The 9,954-nt window shown below is 50.8% G+C and overlaps 1 protein-coding gene across 1 annotated transcript; it reads right to left on the bottom strand.

Moving 5' to 3' along the window:
* Positions 1-1,322: 1,322 nt before the first annotated feature.
* On the bottom strand, positions 1,323-8,748 carry STAR (steroidogenic acute regulatory protein). The gene is given in 7 exon segments (NM_174189.3): positions 1,323-3,169; positions 3,893-3,986; positions 4,713-4,897; positions 5,015-5,173; positions 7,064-7,191; positions 7,464-7,577; positions 8,549-8,748. Coding segments are annotated over 7 exon segments (858 nt in total). The 5' UTR covers positions 8,613-8,748; the 3' UTR covers positions 1,323-3,055.
* Between the last annotated feature and the right edge of the window lie 1,206 nt (positions 8,749-9,954).

A 9,954-nucleotide genomic window follows, 5' to 3' on the forward strand; every position in this document is an offset into this window, starting at 1 on the left:
TGTGGCACTTTGCTTCCCTTTCAGGTTGGGGTCCACGTGCTGACTGTTGGAAAAGTGGGCGCCCTAAGGAGCCAGTATTGGTGAAGAGAAGCAGGTTTCTGTCTCCACCCGCCAGCTCAGCCACCCAGTCTGCCCTGTGAAACCAGACTCTTGAAGGCAGATGGAACTTCACAGGGCTCATGGTCTCCCTCCATCTCTTCCCTTTGAACTTGGCTGTTGATCTGTGTAGATTGTCTTCTTGCCTTGCTTCCCTTCCTTTGTATTAGCTGATGATTAAAGGGCAGGTTTCAAGGACTCCACTGGTGGCTAAGACTCCAAGCTCCCAAGGGAGGGGGCCCAGGTTCGGTCCTTGGTTAGGGAACTAGAGCTCACCTACCCCAACTATAAGATTCTCTGCCATAACTTAAGATCCTATGTGCTACACTGAAGACCTGGCACAGCCAAGTAAATATTTAAAAGAGAAGGGGGGGCAGTTTTCAGAAGACTAAAAATTGAAATGTAAGAATGAACCTTTCCCCTGGGGCTGTGTGTGTTTCCCTATCTTCACTGCACCCGCCCCACAACGTTTTTGCTGGGAGCCACACCACAGCTTGCAGAACTTCCCTGACCAAGGATTGGACCCGTGCCCCCTGCAGTGGCAGCATGGAGTCCTAACCACTGGAGCACCAGGGACATCCCCCTCCCTCTTTTAATCAGTGGCAGAGCAGTCCTCCCAGGATTGCTGCAGACTCCCTGCTTGTAACTTCCTACCTAGGTTAGTAGGTAGGGTGGTTCACCAAAAGGCCAGTAATACGTTGCCAAGGATCACCATATATTATGGCTGTTTAAGAAATTTCCCAAATTTCAAGTGACTTTGTATCAACGCAGAAGCTTTGATTATTTGTCTCTTAATGAATCACTGAGGTTCTTTGTTTTGGTCATTCTACCTCCTAACAGGAAACCCAACAGAATCAGGCTGAAGTCTATTCATCGGTGGTGGGTCTTACAGAGCAGAAGTGGTTTTAAAGCTTCTGGAGCAACAGAGTGTGAAGAACTCTGAGTAAATGAGGGTGGTGGTATTTAAGAGGAAGCTGGGGGTAAATTTTTTGTAATATAAGTGACCACTTAAATGACATATAAAAAGAAGTTGTGCACCTACTCCTGTTTAAATGATGAAATCAGGGTTTTGTACATTTCGCTTTCATAAATCAGAGGTTATGGAAATAATGGTTTTACCTGTATGCATCATATTGTGTGCATGTGGGACAGGGTTCATTTGAAGGGCTCTAGGAATACCCACTTTTCATACAGTTCTGTATAAAATGGTCTCTGTAAGCAGGTCATCACTGACAACTCATTTTATTCCAATGAAAAACAAGTGAGAAAAGATCTCCCCAGGCCCCTCAAAGACACAGTAGCATAGTTTGGAAAAGGCAAACATGGTGTGTGTTGAAAGCCCATTTCTCACTGTCAGCCTGTTCTCAAAACCAGAGCATGTGTTGCTGTACACACCTTTCAACAAGCAACCCTTTCTCTTAGCTGGGAGTGGAGAATTCTGTTCTTGAAATACTTCCACAGTTACTCCTTCTCACTCTGAAGCTTCCAGGCTGGAAAAACATAATTTCATCTATGCCAAAAATAGACTAATAAGAAACAATAAATATTAATATATACCTGTGTCAGTTGTACAGTCTCAATGCCTCAATAAATACCAGCATTTCTGCTACTGCTAATTTGTTTAATTAGCTAGCCTGACATTCCACATGGTGTAAATCATCAATGCTGTTAGCACTGGAATGGAAACACTTCAAGTGATAATGGTTGGGTTTTCATCCTGCATATGTATTTTAGCCAGATAACCCCATCTCAACTTAGATGTTTAGAGCACCAATTCTCAGACCTTGGAAAGGGATTTTGCTCTCATGCTATCACACCTTCTTCCAGCCATCTCCTCCAAGATAGTAAGATGTTGACCTGTTAAAGCAGAGAAATTGCAGCCCCGAGTCAAGCTAAGAGGGCAGAATAGACTCCAGACTAAAGATTCAGTTCCTATTTCAGATCTAAAGCAACTAGTGGGAAAGTAGTAAAATTTGCTTTTTGATTTTCTCAGTAATACCATTCAGTCCCTTGCTTTTGATTCTATCCTTTTAGGTAAATAAAAATCTTCAGTCAAAATCTTCATCTTCCAATGCCCATTAATCAGCTACCAGCTATAGAGTTCTTGTAAGAACTGATTTAGTCTTGTGCGTATTTTCCAAATTAAATTTTTATGAAAGATTCCAGTAACATCCTACATAATTGAAATTCTTAAGTCCCCTGGAGTTTTTCCTTTGAATGAAGTAAGAAATTTAGTTTAATTAAAATCTTTATCCACGGCTCCTTTAGTATGAGCTTGCCATTTATTAGCATGGATTTTTAAAAAGTAGAATTTTAAATCGGGTACAGACTTAACTGAAAGTTTTTATGTTAGTTACAATTCTTTATTCTGACTCCTGTCATGGAAGAAGTACGGGAATCAGTATAACAGTTCTGTATTTTTTCCGTAAGGTCACTTGAACTAGAGTTCTAGAAGCCGTCTGCTGTGGGAGTTGCTTACTCTTTGGTGCAGCTGTCCACCCACTTGGTAGAGGAGCAGAGGGTTGTGGGAGGCCCTGTGCAAGACCTCGGTCTGCACACATTGCCCACAGACCTCTTGACCTCCTCAAGCTTGACAACCTGATCCTTGGGTTCTGCACCCTCTGCACCCTGCATTCCTTAACTGGTAGCATTTTCAAGATATTTTTAGGTAGACGCTGTCAGGACCCAGGAAAAAAAAGTTTCACAAATGTTTTGAGACCCTTATGCTTCATTTTACAGCTCATCAGTGAATGAAGTTAGAAGAGCCTTGTCCGCATTCTCTTGGTACTAAAATGCTGCTGTAGTAGCTGAGCTGTAGTATCTTATTGAAAACGTGCCACCACCTTGTCCCACTGTCCTCAGATGAGATCTTTAACAGACTTGGAGTCTTCTAGCAGGGGCCTCCTCGTGAGCCCTCAAACCCATTCAGCCGGGAGCTGGTGGAGCCGCAAGTTGGCCTTCAACACCTAGCTTCAAGAGCAGGGCAGGACTCCAGGCGCTTGCGCAGGTGATTGGCAAAATCCACCTGGGTCTGCGAGAGGACCTGGTTGATGATGGTCTTCGGCAGCCATCCCTAGAGTCAAAGAAGAATTTGGCCGTCTTGTGGCTGGCGTCCCTTCCTAGACACCGCCGATCCCTGTCACACACCTGGTGGGTTGCCTGGGCTCGGTCTTGCAGCCCTGTTGGGAGGTGCACCCTCCCAGTTGTTCAGGGTCAGGGGCTGGAAGACTGCATTACTGCCCTGCTGTCAGGACCATGTCAGAAGCAAGGGATTTGTCCAGACAGGTTTCAGCCCTGTCTTCCCTACGGTGTGACCCTGAGCTAGCTACCATACCTTTGGGGGCCTAAGTTTCCTTCTTTCTAAAATAACTACCGAGTTGAAATTGGATATGAAATGTAAGAGGGAGCCATTGCAGGCTTCTGAGATGATGGGATAGCAGGCCATCACTCAAGTTTGTTCCCACTGCAGCGGTCCACTTCTCTCAAAATGGAGGAGGGTCCTTCATGTTATTGTGGGCTGATATGGGAGGGCTGTGTTAGTTGCACAGTGGTGTCCTACTCTTCGCAAACTCATGGACTGGAGCCCACCAGACTCTGTCCATGGGATTCTCCAGGAAAGAATACTGGAGTGGGTTGACATTCCCTTCTCCAGGGGATCTTCCCCACCCAGGCACTGAATCCCGGTCTCCCACATTGCAGGCGGATTCTGTAACATCTGAGCCACCAGGGAAGCCGGTGGGAGGGGTAAGAGCCTACTTTTTTCACCACCCCCGTGGGCCCCTCCCATCCGCCTTACCTTGAGGTCAATGCTGAGCAGCCAGGTGAGTTTGGTCCTTGAGGGACTTCCAGCCAAGGGGCGGAGCACCATGCAGGTGGGGCCGTGCTCCGCTCTGCCGGGTAAAGACACATCAGGTCAAGAGGACAAGCCCGAGTTCTTGAATGCTGGCTAGTTACATTACCCACATTCCTCCCGGACCTCATCTTTTTTTAAGTCTCATCGGAGAATTGCTATTTGCCAAGGGTGAGATTTAACAGTTGGCAGGGTCACCAGCTCGTCAGAACAAATGCCAGTTGGAGCCTGGAGGCCTGCAGAGCCTCTCATTTGGGATAACGGGGAGGCTGGAAAAGGGTCCAGGGTGGTGTTGGGGGCCCTGGGGAACTCCGATAGCAACTGTGTTCTAAGTGGTATGGACTCTGTTTTCATCAACATTACAGTTGGACCTGAGCATACCCGCTAAACCTAGCCCTACCTCTAGTTTTAGAAAATTACTAAGTTTCTTAAACTTGCTGGGAGGGTCAGCGCAACCTGGCCCTAGAAGTGTGGCCCATCTTGTCTTCCTCCCCTGCTATGGAAAATAAGACGGAGGGTAGGAACCAAGGGTTGGATCCTTGAAGCTGGGGATTCATCACACACTTGGCAAGCATGTGTCCCCAGGCTGTGTTAGAAAAGAGAGATTTGGGGCTTCCCTGATGGTCCAGTGGCTAAGACTCCATGTTCCCAGTGCAGGGGGCCTGGGTTCATCCCTGGTCAGGGAATTAGATCCCTCGTGCTGCAACTAAGACCCAGCCCAGCCAAATAAATGAATGGGAGCTTTGGAGGCTGCTGCCAGTATTACCTGATGACACCCTTCTGCTGGGGCATCTCCTCATAGAGTGTGGCCATGCCAGCCAGCACACACATGGAGCCCCGGCGCTTGGTACAGCGTACGCTCACAAAGTCTCGGGGCCCCACAAGGTTTCCTGCCACCTCTGCAGCCAACTCGTGAGTGATGACCGTGTCTTTTCCAATCTTCTGCAGGACCTGCCAGGCCACAGGGAACCAGAGACACTCAGCCAGGTAGGGGGAGAGGCACCACCTCCAGCTCGCCGCTGCCCCCTTGTGACTGCTGCAGCCACCCTTCCTACCGGCTCTCCCCACCTTGATCTCCTTGACGTTGGGATTCCACTCGCCCATGGCCTCCATGCGCTCCACAAGCTCTTCATAAAGCCTCTCCATGGGCTGGTCCACCACCACCTCCAACCGGAACACCTTGCCCACGTCAGGGATCACTTTACTCAGCACCTCGTCCCCATTGGCCTGTTGGTGAGGAGAGAGGAGCCCCGGGGAAATGCTAAGAGGAAAAATATTCCCAGTGTAGGACACAGACAGTGCCTGGCAAGGCAGGAGGGGAACAGCCAGGGGAACTCTAGGCTGAACCCGAGGAAGCCTGGAACTGTCTTTGATAAAGGCAGAGGAGGTCCTGTTTCCTGCCACCAGCCTTGTACATGTGCTGAGGACTGGAGAGGTAACCTGCCTGTCCCCTGGGCCCTTTTTTCTTGAGGATCAATGTATTTTCTTAAACATTGACATGTATTTATTCGTCCAGATAAAAATCAGAATTATTTTGTAAAATTTTCAACAAACCTGCATTGGGTTTTTGATTGAGATTAACTTGGAGAAAATGAACATGTTTCATTACAGAGTCTTCCCACATCCTGGGGGTAAATGTTGGCAGGGGTGGGTAGGTCCACCTGAGAAGGCCCTTACTTGACTTCAGAAGCTCAAAGATCCAGAGAGAGAGATTCATTTGGGAGTGAAGAAAGTGGTCTGCAACCAGCTAATTTCACACAGGTTTTTTTTTTGCAGTCCAATCCCTCATTTTACACCAGAAGGATGTATGGCCAGAGAAGGTCTGTGAGATGCCCCAGGACCCTTAGCAAGAGCAGTGCTGGGCCCAGGTCCCAGATTTCCTGACTCCCAAACTCGTAGTCTGTTAACTCAGAGAACCCGGAGAAGGAAAGACCTCGCCTGAACTTTGGCCAGTGGGCGGCTTGTGAACTGGCCACGGAAATAGAGCCAATTCTCAGCAGAGCCCTCCAAGGACTCAGAAGTCCTTGTTCCCAGTGTCCAGTGAAAGGGCAGTGCTCAGGAGCGGGGCACACCAGAGGGCCTTGCTGCTGCTAAGTCACTTCAGTTGTGTCTGACTCTGTGTGACCCCACAGACCGCAGCCCACCAGGCTCCCCCGTCCCTGGAATTCTCCAGCCAAGAACACTGGAGTGGGTTGCCATTTCCTTCTCCAATGCATGAAAGTGAAAAGTGAAAGTGAAGTCGCTCAGTCATGTCTGACTCTTAGCGACCCCATGGACTGCGGCCTACCAGGCTCCTCCGTCCATGGGATTTTCCAGGCAAGAGTACTGGAGTGGGGTGCCATTGCCTTCTTCCCAGAGGGCCTTGGCCCCCTGTATTCCAGACCAGCCCTGTCACAGGTGAACCCAGGTCACTCCTGCAAGGTCAGCCAGGAGGTGGGCTAAGGGTGCTTCAGCCCTGGCACTTCTGACCAGAGGATGAGGCCTCTCCTGACCCTAGAATCCCCACTGCATGATCTGAATGGGTGTACAGCACATCCTGGAGGGGAGCTAAAGACACGGGGACAGCTTTTTTCAAACTCAAGTCTCCAGAACATCTTTGATGGGGGACAAGAGTATCTGGGGGTATATTCTTGGGAAAGAAGAATTCACACTGCTTACTGGGGCTTCCCTGGTGACTCAGCGGTAAAGAATCTACCTGCCAGTGCAGGAGACATGGGTTCAATCCCTGGTTTGGGAAGATCCCACATGCCGGGGCAACCAAGCCCATGCACCACAACTATTGAGCCTGTGGCTCTACAGCACAGTAGCTCCAACTACTGAAGCTCGCTCACCCTAGAGCCTGTGCTCTGCAATGAGAGACACCATGGCAATGAGAAGCCCTTGTACCGCAACTAGAGAGCAACCCCTGCTCGCTTTAACTAGAGAAAGCGAGGAGATGCTCCCAGCAATGAAGACTGAGGGCAGCCAAATTAAAAACAAAAACAAAAACAAAAAACTGCTTGCTGTCCAGTGACTACTGCTCAAGGCTGGACTTCTGAGAGGAGCAGAGTCTGCAGCTGGCCTTGAGAATGGTACCGTAACATTGAGGAGCTGTGGGTTCCTCCGTGGCCCCCTTACCTGCCGGCTCTCCTTCTTCCAGCCCTCCTGGTCTTTGAGGATGCCCAGGGCCCTCTGCATGGCCTCCTCTCCCTGCTGGATATAGGCCAGCTCTTGGTCGCTGTAGAGAGGGTCTTCCAGCTGAGAACCTGGATGCAAAGCCAAGGAGACACTGAGCTTCTAGCCTCCCACCAGTTTCACCCTTTGGATCCCGGAAGAGCCCAGACCAAAGTCACAGGGTCCCAGCCGGCAGGTTGAGTTAGACACAGAGGTCTGGCTGTGAACAACGCCATTCCCATAGAGGGAGTGAGGAAGGTGGAGGGGTGGGGGGACGGGGTCTGGGGGATCACAGCCACACACACAGCGCTTGCACCCGGGAGCCCCCTGCTACTGGCAGAAGCCCAGAAACCTCAGCTCTTACCTAGGAGAGAGCCGCGACGCCGAACCTGGTTAATCCACGCAGCTGGGGCCGGGCCCCCTAGGGCCCTCCGGTTCAGCTCCTGGCCGATGGCCAGCACAGCCTGCTGCTGCAGCCCTGCCAAAAACGGAGGGAAATCATTGCTTAGGAGCAGGAAAGCTCCTCTTAGAGATGGACCCTTCCACCCTTCCTCTCATCACAGAGGAGGAAGCCGGCCTGGAGGGAAAGTGACTTGATCGGGAAGGATTCCCAGAGGGATGACTCCAGGGCCCAGAAACCTGCTTTCTGTCTCACTGGCCCCACCTGAAGGTGGGGGCCACACCCAGGCTGGCTGAAGTTGCCCAACCAAAACATCCCAGTGTTGCAGACACCCTGTCCCCTGAGGTCTGTGAGAATAACTGCTCCGTGTGCCTGGGGGGGTCTTGCTGAGAGAACAGTCCCATGCTGGTGCAGTTCTCCCAGTGCAGCTTCTATCTAAACAGTAGCCAGCCGAGCCCAATGTAATTGGAAAGGACTCATTTAGATTGCTCTGTGGCCCCTTGAGGGGATTGACTCAAATGACCCTGGGTCCTGCAGGCACTGATTTCCACCTCCAGCTGGAGGTATTTAAGGCGCATACTCCCAACTGTATGATGCTGATAAAGAGGCCCCCCCACGCCCCCCACGTGCTCTTGTCCTACTCCCCTTTCTTCTCTCCCTCTCCCCCACCCATCAGCTCTCAGGCTTGCCAACATGGGGGCTTGGAGTCGGGGCTCCCCCCACTGCCACTGTAGCCAGGATTTCCCTGGCACCCTTGGTACCCATTCCTAGAGGAAGGCAAAGTCAGGTAGAAGCCAAGACGGCTTGGAGCCCTGCAGAGGATGCCAGGGATGACCGAGCCTGGAAGGCACCTTCGTGTCCAGCTCAATTCTTCAGTGAGGGGGTAGTTGGGGGCCGTTGAGGTGCAGAAGGTGAGAGGCTTGCCCAGGCTGCCTCAATGAGAGGCACAGCTGGGGCCAGACCCTGAGAGGCCTGCCCCCGAGGTGTGCCGTTTCCCCACTAGACACTGCAGAGCCCCTGGCCGCCCAGACAGGGTCCCGGGAGCTCACCCTTCATGCTGCGCACATGTCTGTAGGAGCTTCCGGCACACAGCTTAAATGTCGCGAGAAGCATCTTTCCTGGCAGTAGGGGCAGGTGTGGAGTCTGGCGGGGATGCTGAGGGCTCCTGCTGTGGCCTCTGGTCCCGGAGGATGGCTGCTCCTGTGCTTCCTCAGCCTGACAGGGTTGTGGCCTCGGGCCCTGCAGCTGCGGCCAGATGATGTGTTTCTGAGCCTTAAATACCTCCAGCTGAAGGCTGTGTTTCATCATCGGGAGATAAAAAAGCCATCACTCAGCGTGGAAAGGAAGGCACCAAGGATAGAGAGATTGCCTCACCAGGAGTCTTTGGCCATTTGCGGGGAGCTGGGGTGGAGAGGGAGGGTGCAGAAAGGGGAAGGGAGGTTGATCCTGACCGGGATGGATGGAGGGGAGAGAAAAGGGAGAAGCAGTGGTCAAGGCAATTTAGAAAAAAAAGTGCGCACATGTGACATCAGTTGGCCAGCAGCCTGCTGTTTAGAGTGTGGCTCTGCAGCTGCACCGCGCCGCCCCCTCGCCCCCCCCCCCCACCCACCACTCAGAAACTCCAGGTTCAGTAGGTCCAGAATTGAGACTGTGAAAGCTGCATTTTAAAAAACAATTCCAAAGTGATTGCCATGAAGGTATTCTATGAACTGTACTCTAGGCTTTGAGAAACTCTGCCCAGGTAGAGTGCTCAGGGCATCTGCTGGGAGCTGGCAGAGGCCACCCCACCCCAGTTCTACACGAATCAAGTCATTGCCCCTGTGGTCACTGACCTATAGTAATCATGAAAAGAAATTAGGAATAAGATAAGGATGAGGCAATTTGTGCTCTAGGGAAAACTAGTCCTTCGATAGTTATCAATATTATCATGTTTTGTTTTTTTGGCTGCACTGTGCAAAAAACAGGCGAAATGAGTCCTTAGAGAGTTAACAATATTACCATTTTTTTTGGCTGCACCATGAGTCGTGTGGAATCTTAGTTCCCCATCCAGGGATCGAACCCCTGCCCTCTTCATTGGGAGCACAGCGTCTTAACCCCCAGACCACCAGGGAAGCCTCAATATTATAACATTATCAAGAGAAATTTTTTATGAGTTTGGGTTCTTACATCTTCTCATACTAAAATCATGAACAGAGAAACCCATTGCTGGTGACCAGGAGCAAACTTCTACCAAAATGTGCGCTTGAGTGTCGGTACCCCCCTCACCTAAATCCCACATACACCGACCTCCCCAGGCCCTCGGCCACTTCAGAGCAGTTCCTCAGCGATTTCTGAGAGGCCGTGTCCCAGGGTCAGGTCTTCAGGAAGCCCCCAGATAAAGCGGAAACTCACAGCTCTCTGGTTGTGCTTCTTTTGTTTTTCAGTCAGCAGCCTTGGTGACCGTGAAGGAGCACAG

Source organism: Bos taurus, chromosome 27 (assembly GCF_002263795.3).
Source record: "Bos taurus isolate L1 Dominette 01449 registration number 42190680 breed Hereford chromosome 27, ARS-UCD2.0, whole genome shotgun sequence".
In the NCBI taxonomy this organism is placed as follows: Eukaryota; Metazoa; Chordata; class Mammalia; order Artiodactyla; family Bovidae; genus Bos; species Bos taurus.